Here is a 13,966-nt window from a genome sequence, read left to right as displayed (position 1 = left end):
AGCAGAAATTGATAGCCAAGTTCCGCACCCATGAGGACGGCCTCAACCGGGATCTTGAGTTCATGTCACGCTACACGTAACCCCACCAGCGAATAAAAGTTATCTGTCTTTAATTCAACGGGTCATTTTCTGTCTTTCTCTTCCTTTTGGATGTTTCTCCCTCTCTCTCTGTTTTGTGTTCTGGCCGTTTGTATATTCGGTGGTCCTGTAGGTAACACCTCTCTGTCTGAACACTTTGATTGCCTTGACAACGGGCAGTTGGAAAGATTATCTGTAATCACCAGGTATTGTTCTCTGAATATAAATGCGAAACGTTCAAGGATTTCCACATTCACCTGACGAAGGAGAAAGCCTCCGAAAGCTTGTGATTTTCAAATAAAATTGTTGGACTATAACCTGGTGTTGTAAGATTGTTTACATTTAAAAATAGAGGCATAGACTACAAAAGCAAGGAGGTTATGATGATCCTTTATAAAACACTAGTTCGGCCACAACTGGAGTATTGTGTCCAATTCTGGGCACCACACTTTAGGAAGGATGTGAAGGCCTTAGAGAGGGTGCAGAAAAGATTTACTAGAATGGTTCCAGGGATGAGGGACTTGTTACGTGGATAGACTGGAGAAGCTGGGGTTGTTCTTAGAGCAGAGAATGTTGAGGAGATTTGATAGTGGTATTCAAAATCATAAGGGGTCTAGACAGAGTAGGTAGAGAGAAACTGTCACCATTGGCAGAAGGGTCATGAGCCAGAGGACACAAATTTAAGGTAATTGACAAAAGAACCAAAGGCAACATGAGGAAAGTCTTTTTTTAAGCAGCGAGTGGTTTTGATCTGGAATGCACTGCCTTAAAGGGTGGTGGAGGCAGATTCAATCATGGCTTTCAAAAGGGAATTGGATAAGTATTTGAAGAAAAAAAAATTTGCAGGGCTACGGGGAAAGGGCTGGATTGCTCTTGCAGAGAGCCGGCACGGGCTTGACGGGCCGAGTGGCCTCCTTCTGTGCTGTAATCATTTTATGATTCTGTATGTGCAAATTAATGGGAACACTTCTTCAAACTTTATATATGGTGCACACTTTAGTGGCCCATGAAGACAAAAACCTTTGGAGACTTCCACAGCGTGTATTCAGCAAAGAAAGGGTTAAGCGGAGAGCTGTACGGCAGCCTGAACACCTGCAGTGATTTGTTAATTTAATGGCCATTAAGTGTATAAGGAGGACTGAGCAGATATAAAAATGAATTACTTAAAATTATGCAAATTAACAGTTGTAACTTAAGTATACAATTGCTGAAATGAATACTAGAAATGAAGAATGTAACTTAACTTTACTGCCCACCATTACCTTTTAGGATATGATGAAGCGACTGGATTGGATCCTGAGGAAGTCACGTTTCCTGTAGCATCGATCGCAGTGGCCTTTTCCCGGTTGTCAGCACCTACAAGGCAGTATTATTTGCGAGGATAAAGCAGAGATAGCACACTTCTGCGAATGAACCATGTAATTTGATAATTCTCCTGTGTCAGTCCAGAAAATATCACGACTACCGTGCTTTCAGCTGCCCAGGCCCCAAACTCTGGAATTCCCCCACTAAACCTCTCTGCCTCCTTTAAGATGCTCCTTAAAACCCACCTCTGTGACCAAGCTTTAGGAATATAGGAACAGGAGTAGGCCATTCAGCCCCTGAAGCTTGTTCCACCATTCAATTAGATCATGGCTGATCTATATCTTAACTCCTTCTACCCGCCTTGGTTCTATAACCCTTAATACCCTTGCTTAACAAAAATCTATCAATCTCAGTTTTGAAATTTTCAACTGACCTACCCTAAACAGCTTTTCGGGGAGAGCGTTCCAGATTCCCACTACCCTTTGTGTGAAGAAGTACTTCCTGACATCACCACTGAACAGCCTGGCTCTAATTTTAAGGTTATGCCACCTTGTTCTGGACTCTCCCACCAGAGGAAATAGTTTCTCTTTATCTACCCTATCAACTCCTTTAATCATCTTGAACACCTCTTCTCCCCATTTCTAGAGGGATAGGATTGAAAAGCAGAGAAGTTATGTTAAACTTGTTTATAACCTTGATTAGACCACACTTGGAGTACTGTGCACAGTTCTAGTCTCCTTATTATAGAAAGGATATAGAGGTATTGGAGAGGGTGCAAAAAAGATTCACAAGGATGATACCAGAACTGAGAGGATATCCTTATCAGGAAAGACTGAACAGGCTAGGGCTCTCCTCTCTAGAAAAGAGAAGGCTGAGGGGTGACCTGATAGAGGTATTTTAAGATAATGAAAGGATTCGATAGGGTAGACGTAGGAGAAAATGTTTCCATGTGGGGGAGTCCGAAACTAGAGGTCATAAATATAAAATAGTCACTAATAAATCCAAAAGGGAATTCAAGTGAAACTTCTTTACCCAAAGGGTGGTAAGAATGTGGAACTCGCTACCACAAGCAATTGTTGAGGCAAATAGCTTAGATGCATTTAAGGGGAAACTAGATAAGCACACGAGGGGAAAAAGGAATAGAAGGGAATGCTAATAAGGTTAGATGAAGTAGGGAGAGAGGAGGCTTGTGTGGAGCATAAATGTTGGCACAGACCAGTTGGGTTGAATGGCCTGTTTCTGTGCTGTAGTTTCGATGTAACCTCAATTAGATCACCCCTTAATCTTCTATAGTTGAGGAAATACAAGCCTGAACAATGCAATCTGTTCTCATAATTTAACCCTTTAGCTCCAATCACTCCTAGGTATCTGTTATTATACTTTACTCCAGAGGGTGCTTATTTAACTTTAAGACCCTCACACCCGCAGAAGAGACTTTTGCAGTCTGGTGGTGCAATAAACTGGAGCTCTACAGTGTGTCATTCCGCAGCTCCACAGTATGTCATACAATGCCTCTACTCTTCTCGGCTCCTTTTCAAAGTCCTACTGCCGTGGTAATTCACGGAATGGAGTCCCAGGAATCTCCCCGCATGGGAGGAGATAACAAACATTGTAGGAAGAATCACCAGTAGGAAAATATATGGCCGATTCCTCACTTCCCTCCCCCGCCCCCCCCCCCAAAATGGCTGAGCTGGTAAATGCACTGCTTGTTGTAGCACTGAGCCGCACAGAACAGGAAAGGACCAGATTCAATCTCCAGTCTGTGCTGAGTTAGCGGAGCTCCGTTTGGGCAATAGTATGCTGCAACAATTGGTCTCAGTGCCCCATGGTCAGGAAGAGGTGGGCAAAATTACTATTGAGGGATTCTGCTCCTGACTTGCTATCCAGTGACTCTCAAGGCAAAGTTGATGTGTGCAAATGTCAGTTGAGGACAGAATTAAGATGCCCATTACAATCTACAGTAGGCGAAGTACTAACGGTGATTATACACAGCGCTGGTCGAACCTCGCTTGGAATACTGATTTCAGTTTTAGGCATCCCAACTTAGAATCATAGAATGGTTACAGCACGGAAGGAGGCCATTTGGCCCATCGAGTCCATGCCAGCTCTCTGGAAGAGCAATCCAGCTAGTCCCACTTCCCCTTAGGGAGAACTTAGGAGGGTATGCAGGCCTTGGAGAAATTCCAGCGATAATTCACCATGCGACACCTGGGATGAAGGGACTGAGCTATGACGAGAGATTGGGTAAATTTGGGTTATAATCCCTGGAAGTGAGGAAGTTAAGGAGTGATCTGATTGAGGTGCTTAATCTAATGAAGGAAAGGAAACAAGGTGGATAGAGGGTAACTATTTCCTCTAGTAGGGGGAAGCCAGAACAAGAGGAATAGTCTTAAAATTTGAGCTAAGCCAATTAAAAGCAAATTAAGGGAAAACGGCACAAAAGGGTCGTAAAAATGTAGAACAAACTGCCCCAGAAAACTATTGATGCAAAGTCAATTGTGCTGTTTAAAAGGGAATAATATTTCAGTTGGGAAGTAAGGTTATTAAGGGATATGAGGGATGAAATTAAAAAGAGAGCTGACTAGGTCTAACAAAATGGTGGAGCAGGTTCAATGACCCACTATGTAGTCAAGCAGCCTTAGACATTCACTGTCTATGCCCGTACATTACAAATGGCCACTTGGGGGAGGGGATTACTGGTGCACTAGAAATCATATCCCCCACCCCCAGCATGAAAGAGCACCATTAGGAGAAAAGGGGAGAAAACTCTTAAAAATTGGTAAATTGCCCATGATAGTTGATAAATATGAAAGTTGTTTTTTTTAAAAAAAATAACTAGATGGCAACAGAGTTGGAAGAGACTTCAATAACTCATTCCAAAGAGGCACCTAGTAGCCAGAGCTGATAGTTGACAAAGCAAAACTGAAATGTAGCAATTTACAACGGTAAATGTTCAAGAACAACACGACCAAAAAAGAAATGTTACAACAGGAAGTGAGGCTTGTGGACAGGAAGCATGACTCCTATGCAGATAGACTGCAGTTTTAGCTTTTTTAAAAAAAAAAATCAACTTTCATTTGCAACATTAAAAAGATTTACCAGTTTGTATTTTGGAAGTGTTGGACAGTTCCTTGCTAGCCCTTTGTGCATAAGCCTTCCCCATCGCATCAGTAAAGCCAGATGATTCCTACGTTGAGAACATAAAGCAGAAGTTTAGCATCTGACCTGATCTGCAAGATAAAAGCACTGCTTCCTCAAGATGAAATATTCCATTTCCCAGCACATACACCATTCACTTTCACAGTTACAGAAGCTGACCAAAGAGTACAAATTTTTAAAAAGGAAATATCACCCTCTTAGCTTGTTTTACAAAAATATTTTGAAAAATTACACAAGAATAATCCTACTGACAGGAACCCATGAGAAAAATAGATGTATTTTTGTTTATGGACATCATGGTACTGGCTTCCTTCTTTCTGCTATGGTATATATGGGGTTAAAAACCAGGTTCACCCCAAAGAAAATGGTCCAGCTTATTTTGATACATAACCAGACATTACTGTTAGAGCTAGGTAGGTGAGCAAGTGCCAATTCAATTCAAATACAAGCATCTTATGGGTTTGGTTTGTGTGTTGGATTGGTAGCGCTTTCAAGTTTAAGAGACAAATATTTAAATTTACTTTGTCCCAATCATAGTTTGAAAAATAATTTTCAGCCTGTTTTGTAAAATTGGGTAGTCACCCTGAAGCCAGAGAAAGACAAATAGGCAAGAATCAGAACAAATGCCACGCAAGGTTATTTCACCCAAGAACTATTCCAAAGCTCTCCTAGCCAGCCTCCCGTCTTCCATCCTTCATAAACTTGAGCTCATCCAAAACTCTGCTGCCCCTTTCCTAACTCGCACCAAGTCCTGTTCTCCCATCACCCGTGCTCGTTGGCCTACATTGGCTCCCGGTTCAGAACACCTCGACTTTACAATTGTCATCCTTGTTTTCAAATCCCTCCATGGCCTTGCCCCTCCCTATCTCTGTAACCCCATACGCCCCACAACTTTCCGAGATCTCTACGCTCCTCCAATTCTTGCCTGGTGCGCCCCTGATTTTCAATAGCTCCACCATTGCCAGCCGTGCCTTCAGCTGCCTAAGCCCTAAGCTCTGGAATTCCCTCCCTAAACCTTTCCACCTCTCTCTCTCCTTTAAGATGCTCCTTAAAACGTACCTCGTCACCTGTCCTTATATCTCATGTGGCTTGGTGTCAAATTTTGTTTGATAACGCTCCTGTGAAGTACCTAGCGACGTTTTACTACGTTGCAGGAGCTATATAAATGCAATTTGTTGTTGTTGATAATATGTACACTGTGGTTTAGCACAGCAGGCCTGACTATTGGTTATTTTCTACCAACTTGGAGATAGTTAAGCTTATTGCAATTATAACATTTACAATGTGTCACTGCTACCGTTCACTTATCCACTTACTGGTTAATAAATCAGCTTATAGCCTAAACCCCAGTTTAATTCACCAAAAAATACCCTCCCCTCTTCACTAATACTCAATAAAGTACATCAAGTGATATGACATCAGCTTTAACTCCTACCTCCTCCACCATTTGCTCTGCGCCTTTTTCAATGGGAAGTGGCTTTTCATTGTGAAAGTTCGTAAGGATCACTGCAATGGTTGACAGCGTTTTTCCCTAGAAAAATACAAGGTGGTCATTTTACAATCAGACATGGAAGCTTTTAATGAAAGACCTCTCTCTCCATCATGAGTAAACTGCAGTCTGCAAATCAAAATGATCAATGGGCAACTCTGCCTACAGATCCCGTGAGTCCTTTGCAATTTTAGTATCTTCAAGCAAATTATAAATCCAATTCGAAAATGTATAAAAGGAAACTTGCATCGTCGTAACATTCGCTGGTGTGGGATGGTTTGGGTGGTGGGGGTGGGGAGGGGGGGAAAAGAGAGAGGGGAAAGGGACAAAGATATTTTTCATTTTGTAATACCATCAATGCCATGTCTCAAACACTGTTAAGCCCCACAGGTTATTCAGAATGGTTCCCCAGTAGCTTTTTTTTTTAACTTTCTTGATCTCTTTTCCTCTAAAGACCGAAGCAATCATTTTGCTCCTCAGATTTTTCCATCACTTAACAACTCTTAATATCGTTGTATCATGCGACTACCAGGATGGTAGAAGGCAAACTAGATGGACCTTGGTCTTTTCTCGTCTAGCAATTCCTATGTAGCTCCTTCCCTCTCTCGTGTTAACATGAAACAGGGCTCTGGATCAAGTTTTACTTATTTTCCATTCAATACTATAGCCATTCTCCTGTTGCATTGCACACATGGTTTCTAGACTGGGTGGGCCTTTTAGGTGAAGTGGGTTAGAGGCTGGGGGATAATTGAACCAGTGTGTGCTTATGTACTTCAGTCCCAACTTTAAAGTCAGGACACGATGTCCTTTTTTCATATTTCCAATTTAAATTCCTATACCCACATTCAGAATAGAAACTGCCTATGTAAACTCACCACCCTGTAATTATATCCTCTCACCAGTGGTGGCAATGCAGCACTTGCAGCGAGGGGGGAGGAAAGAGAGGGTATAATTGCAGTGTGACAAGCTTACATGGGCAGTTTCTGTTAGAAAAGTAGGCATAGGAATTAAAAATGAATGAAGTGGACATGAGGTGCACCAAGGTGTAAGATTTTTAATACGGATAGATATACTTTGATAAATGTCCCCTCTCTTTTTCCTCTGTAAAAGTATTTTCTTCATCTCAAAATTTTCCAGCTTTTAAAACCCATCGCCTAATTATTACTAAAACAACAGCAAAATACTGCAGATGCTGGAAATCTGAAAAACAGATAATTTTTATACCTATTATTACTGTCTCATTTATCTTTGTGACAAAAATCTATGTTGTAAAAACTACACGTTCTTTTGATAGAGATATCTCTATCTCAATGGTTTCTTCCACTGCTGCTGCAAAATTGCGTTATCTTTCTTTGGCTCCATCTGAAGCATATCAGAAGGAAGCCAGTCAGGCTATTGAACAGAGGAAAACAAGGACCCAAGTACTAGAAACACTGAACATGTATCCTCAAGCAATGCACCCAATGAGACAATCGACGATCCCAATGAGACAGCGACGATCCGGAACAGCAGACAGAGGGATCCGCGGTACAGCAACCGAAGAGGAAAGAGTCAAACTGGACTCCTCCGGAGGGTCGCTGCCCTCAGCTGGACATGTATGCTCAAGCTGTCAGGAAATGCGTCAATGCCAGATTCATCAGCCGCACTCAGAAGACAGTCCAGAATGTCACCCGAGCACAACGCAACGCCATCAACGCTCTCAAGACCAACCGCAACATCGTCATCAAACCAGCGGACAAAGGAGGAGCCATAGTCATACAGAACAGAACAGACTATTGCAAAGAAGCATACCGACAACTGGACAACCAGGAACACTACAGACGGTTACCCGCAGATCCGACCAAAGAACACACCCACCAGCTCAACAAACTGATCAAGACCTTCGATCCAGACCTTCAAAGCATCCTACGCATTCTCATCCCACGTAATCCCCGCGTGGGAGACTTCTACTGCCTCCCAAAGATACACAAAGCCAACACACCCGGACGTCCCATCGTATCAGGCAACGGAACCCTGTGTGAGAACCTCTCTGGATACATCGAGGGCATCCTGAAACCCATCGTACAGGGAACCCCAAGCTTCTGTCGCGACACTACAGACTTCCTACAAAAACTCAGTACCCACGGACCAGTTGAACCAGGAACACTTCTCACCACGATGGACGTCTCGGCACTATACACCAGTATCCCCCACGATGACGGCATCGCTGCGACAGCATCAATACTCAACACCAACAACAGCCAATCTCCGGAAGCCATCCTACAACTCATCCGCTTCATCCTGGATCACAATGTCTTCACCTTCGATAACCAGTTCTTTACCCAAACACACGGAACAGCCATGGGGACCAAATTCGCACCCCAATACGCCAACATTTTCATGCACAAGTTCGAGCAGGACTTCTTCACTGCACAAGACCTCCAACCAACACTATACACCAGATACATCGACGACATTTTCTTTCTATGGACCCACGGCAAGGAATCACTAAAGAGACTACACGATAACATCAACAAGTTCCATCCCACCATCAAGCTCACCATGGACTACTCCTCAGAATCAGTTTCTTTCTTGGACACACGAATCTCCATCAAAGACGGGCACCTCAGCACCTCACTCTACCGCAAGCCCACGGACAACCTCACGATGCTCCACTTTTCCAGCTTCCACCCTAACCACGTCAAAGAGGCCATCCCCTATGGACAGGCCCTGCGAATACACAGGGTCTGCTCAGACGAGGAACGCGATGGACACCTACAGACGCTGAAAGACGCCCTAGTAAGAACGGGATATGACGCTCGACTCATCGATCGACAGTTCCGACGGGCCACAGCAAAAAATCGCATAGACCTCCTCAGGAGACTAACACGGGACGCAACCAACAGAGTACCCTTTGTCGTCCAGTACTTCCCCGGAGCGGAGAAACTACGCCATGTTCTCCGCAGCCTTCAACATGTCATCAATGAGGACAAACACCTCGCTATGGCCATCCCCACACCTCCACTACTCGCCTTTAAACAGCCACCCAACCTCAAACAGACCATCGTTCGCAGCAAACTACCTAGCTTTCAAGAGAACAGCGTCCACGACGCCACACAACCCTGCCACGGTAACCTCTGCAAGACATGCCAGATCATCGACACAGATACCACCATCACACGAGAGGACACCACCCACCAGGTGCATGGTTCATACTCCTGTGACTCGGCCAACGTTGTCTACCTCATACGTTGCAGGAAAGGATGCCCCAGAGCATGGTACATTGGCGAGACCATGCAGACGCTGCGACAACGGATGAACGGACACTGCGCAACAATCGCCAAACAGGAGGGTTCCCTCCCAGTCGGGGAACACTTCAGCAGTCATGGACATTCATCCACCGACCTTCGGGTAAGCGTACTCCAAGGCGGCCTTCGAGACACACGACAACGCAAAATCGTCGAGCAGAAATTGATAGCCAAGTTCCGCACCCATGAGGACGGCCTCAACCGGGATCTTGGGTTCATGTCACGCTACACGTTACCCCACCAGCGAACAAATGTTATCTGTTTTTAATATAATGGGTCATTTGCTGGCTCTCTCTGCCTTCCGGATGTTTCTGCCTCTCTCTGTTTTTTTTTTCTGTTTTTTTTCCCTGTTTGTTTTTTTGTTGAATGTGTATTCGGGGGTTCTGCAGGTGACACCTCTCTGTCTGAACACGGTGATTGCCTTGGCAACGGGCAGTTGCAGGGGCAGTCTGTAAACACCATGTATTGTTCTATATGTATAAATGCGTAGGCTTCAAGGAGCTCTTGAAACATTTGCCTGAGGAAGGAGGAAATCTCCGAAAGCTTGTGAATTTAAAATAAAATTGCTGGACTATAACTTGGTGTTGTAAAATTGTTTACAATTGTCAACCCCAGTCCATCACCGGCATCTCCACATCAGGATAATCTTGGTTTAGGCAGCCCTTGTCCTACTCCCTCTCCCCCTCATGTGGTCTTACATGTGTAAGTGGTAATGGGGCTTGCTGTCTATTGTCCTAGTAATTGCTTTAGCCTCACGGAATAGCTTCTCAATGGTAAGACTGTATACTATACATTGCATATTAAGCGGCGCAAGAAACACAAGGACATTTCTGGTAGTTTAGCAAGTTACAATTTTGACCAAGCCTCAACAGATGTGCAAGAATTTCATAGGTAGGAACACCCATGTAATATGTGTTTCACAGTAGTTTCCAGTCTGTTCATGAAAGAGTTAAATAGACACACTTGGTTGAGTTCCTTTAAATGGCTTTCTTTGCAGACTTTTCAAGTAACAGATCTTTTTGGTAGCTTAGTAGCACCCTGATCCCTACCTGTTCAGTCATATTCTATTTCTTTTCCTGTGTTTTGATTTTCTTTCCTCCCCTCATATAGACCCTTCCTTAAGAGCTGAAATGTATAACAGATGAACAGCATTTAAAATGAAACAGAACAAGGGAGTGGGGGGGGGAAAAAAAACCACGATTGGCAGAACAGGCCCGAGAGGCTGAATGGCCTAATACTGTTCCTTTAGTTTGGAGAATTTATTTTATGCAGAGTGCTTCCAATCTCTTGGATGATGACAAATGTCTCTTCCTTTCCAAACAAACAAAGACAGTGTTCTCAATTCCACAGAGAAATTACTATTTGCTGACAGAAACAAACAAGGCCTCTTCACCCAGCATAATGCCACCCCTCCTCTTTCTAGACGGAGACTGCATCGTTCTCTTCCTCCCCACTCCCTTGCTTCCTTCTCCAATTCGGTCAATGGATGTGGCGTCTCCTTTCCCCATGCTCTCTGTCTAGCTGGGGGATGAGTCTGCTATCTTCTGTTGATATTTTGAGTACATTATTCTTCATTCCCAACATAATGACTAAAGCTTAGTAAAAAAAAAATTAAAATGTAGCAGCCTGAATAATCCAAGTTACAATTACAAAGATAGATAGTTACCAAGCCCATGTCATCGGCCAGGATTCCTCCATGGATATTTTCAGGTCTCTCCTTCTCTGCAAAGTTTGTTAGTAAGTTATAGTACATGTTGTTCCTCTGCTCCCAGAATGGAGGTAGATCTGCATTGTTCTCTCTCAATACCATCCAGGCCAATGCCTGCTTCTGATGAGGCAGTAACGGTGTACGGACAGCCTGTCAACACAAAATCAAAATCATTGCAACTTAAAAAGTACCAGTCAATGGGTCAGGAGAAGCCATTTCAATGACCCATCAAGCACTACTCACATTTGCAGTGCTAACCATACGAAACTCCAGTTCGCTTGAGCTACTGAATCCGGTCAAAGGGTGGATTCCACGGTTGGGAGCTCGCTCGCAGGCAGCACTGGCTGGGGAAATCATAGGACCCACAGCGCCCGGTTTTCAGCCCATTTAAATGGATGGAAAATCCAGCCCTGTGGACCTGCAATCTCCTGGCCAGCACTTCCTGTGCTGTCGGCAAAAAATCAGTCCGCGTTGAAAAACAAACAACACCTAGTGATAACAAAGCAGTAATCCAATAGGAGTTTTATGAGGAGAAACCTGGATCCTACAATTAGAGCACTATCTGGAAACCAATCTAAACGTTTTTCTTCCATTAAAAGACTAGCAAATTGCCTGTTAGAGTCATAGAGTCATAGAGTTATACAGCACGGATAGAGGCCCTTCGGCCCTTCGTGTCCGCGCCGGCCATCAAGCCCAGTCTAATCTAATCCCATATTCCAGCTGTTGCTCAGCCTGAGTCAGTTGAGGACAACACAATGGCAATGGAATTGGGCGAGAAAATTCATAAATTCGCCAACTGCACCATCTACTGGCCAGGGTCTGCAACTACACCATTACCAGCAACGGTCTACATGCAGGGTGTCCAGTTTCAATCTTGAACATTGACGTAAAAGTCAAAAAGGTATCAGACTTGGCTCTTGCCTCTGAATAAGGAGGTCGAGGGTCTACTCCAGAGATTTGAGCATATAGTCTAGATGGACATTTCAGTGCAGTACTGAGGGAGTGCTGCACCGTCGGAGGTACCATCTTTCAGATGAGACTTTAAACAGAGTACCCTGCCCTCTCGGATGGCAGGGTACTCTGTTTAAAGTCTCATCTGAAAGATGGTACTATCTGAAAGAGAGCAGGGGAATTCGCCCCGTGTCATCAACATTTATCCCTCAACCAACATCACAAGAAAAAATTGATTATCTGGCCATTTATCAGATTGCTATTTGCAGGACCTTGCTGTGTGCAAATTGACTGCCACATTTCCCTACAAGTGACTACACTTCAAAACTACTTCATTGGCTGTAAAATGCTCTGGGATGTCCTGAGGTCGTGAAAGGCACTATATAAATGTAAGTTTATTCATTCAGCTTTCAAAAATCATATGTATTATATTAATGGATTAGACGTCTTGCATGGAGTGCACACTTCCTGCATATGTCATACGTCCTCTAATATTTTTCTGTCACCCCATCATGCCCGTCTGTCCTGCTTAAACTTACTTATATCAAGTCACTATACTTACCTACCATTGAATCTCCCCAGTTCAAGTTTCTGCAGTGCCACTTGCATCAGGCTTGTAAAAATCATGCCTGGCACCCAACACCTCCACTCCTCCTCTCACTCCCCCATGCCACCAATTCGCTTCTACTGTTCCCCAAGGTGGCCCTCCTCCATCCCTCTCCTCATACCCCCCACGTGCCAGTCTCATACTTGAGAAAAGCCATGTTCCCAATCACGATCGGGAATCAGCATTGTTAGTTAAGCCCTTGCTTCACTTTTAATATCACAGACGTGCCTTTACTACCATAGCCCCTTACCGGGAACACAACTTTTCTTACTGTGGGGGCAGAATTCCCAAAGGGGCTTTCTGAACATTGATCTGGGGAAGTCTGTTATTTAGAGTAAATACACTACAAGTTTACAGTCAGCAATTACACTATGAGCTAGTGTACATTTTAAAATCACACAGATGAGGGAGGCCATTTGGCCCATCGTGGTTCATCCATCCCTAAAGACCAAGCGTCCCCCTGCATGCAATTGCTTCTTGAATGATTCCAGGGTTTTCACTTCCACTACTTTGTCCAGGAATTCATCCCATGTATTGATCACTCTAAAGAAGTGATTTTAGCTTTTCACCAATTTAAACCAGTGTCTCCTCGTCCTACTCTTGCAGTTTAAAGTAATTTTCCCAATTTACCTCTTCCATTCCCTTAATTATCCCTTACACCTCCAAGATCGCCTCGGACACCCCATTTTCTAGGCTGAAAAGCCCAAGATTCTCCATTCTCTCCTCATACCTTTGACACGAGGGGTCAGCCTCGTGGCTCTGCTCTGCAATGACGCCATTGTGTTTTGGCCACCAAAACTGGACACAGTACTCAAGGTGCAGTCCGAGCAGAGCACTATAAATTGATCGTGACTTCTTCTGACTTGTATCCTACTGGCTATACTAGTCACGTTCTTTTGGATTTATTGATTGTTGCTCCAAATGACAGAGGGTTTCCTAGCCCAGTGAGCACTTCTCTAAATAGTGGAGGAAATCGATGCTTCCCCCCCTGCCCACTTTCGCCTGCTGGCTCTTGCCACTCCCACCCTGAGCACTCATGCCATTCCCCCAACAAAAATCTCAATCACTGCATTCCAAGCCACGAGCTGCAAAGTGGGACTAAATTCCTTAAAAGGTGCTTACTGTGCTTTTACGAAAGACCACCAGAGCATAAAATCAGAGCACTTTGCAATCTTTAACATCTGCACCCAATTACATCAACTTCCCTAATAGCAACAGTGAAATACTGGTGTATTTGACCTCAGCTGGTTCCATTTCCCGAGTCTTATCGTGTTCTTTTAGATCTTCAAATATCTTGTCAAATTCATTCTTCAGCTGTAAAAGGGTAAACAAAATCTGTCATTCGCATCTCGTACTGAGCAGCAAGTAAGCATCAACAGGGG

The 13,966-nt window shown here is 43.9% G+C and overlaps 1 protein-coding gene across 3 annotated transcripts in view; it reads right to left on the bottom strand.

The window, feature by feature from the left end:
- hltf (helicase-like transcription factor) overlaps nucleotides 1–13,966 on the bottom strand; it is a 73,123-nt gene that overhangs the window by 44,078 nt on the left and 15,079 nt on the right. For all 3 annotated transcript variants that reach the window (XM_067995008.1, XM_067995007.1, XM_067995009.1), the window contains exons 6-10: nucleotides 13,824–13,898; nucleotides 10,985–11,176; nucleotides 5,978–6,073; nucleotides 4,483–4,570; nucleotides 1,341–1,434 (exon numbers count right to left, since the gene is read on the bottom strand). In XM_067995008.1, the coding sequence (XP_067851109.1) occupies nucleotides 1,341–1,434; nucleotides 4,483–4,570; nucleotides 5,978–6,073; nucleotides 10,985–11,176; nucleotides 13,824–13,898 (545 nt within the window). The remainder of the gene's footprint in view (nucleotides 1–1,340; nucleotides 1,435–4,482; nucleotides 4,571–5,977; nucleotides 6,074–10,984; nucleotides 11,177–13,823; nucleotides 13,899–13,966) is intronic.

The sequence above is a fragment of the Heptranchias perlo genome, chromosome 13 (genome assembly GCF_035084215.1).
Source record: "Heptranchias perlo isolate sHepPer1 chromosome 13, sHepPer1.hap1, whole genome shotgun sequence".
In the NCBI taxonomy this organism is placed as follows: domain Eukaryota; kingdom Metazoa; phylum Chordata; class Chondrichthyes; order Hexanchiformes; family Hexanchidae; genus Heptranchias; species Heptranchias perlo.
This window is presented reverse-complemented; position numbering and strand designations above follow the sequence as displayed.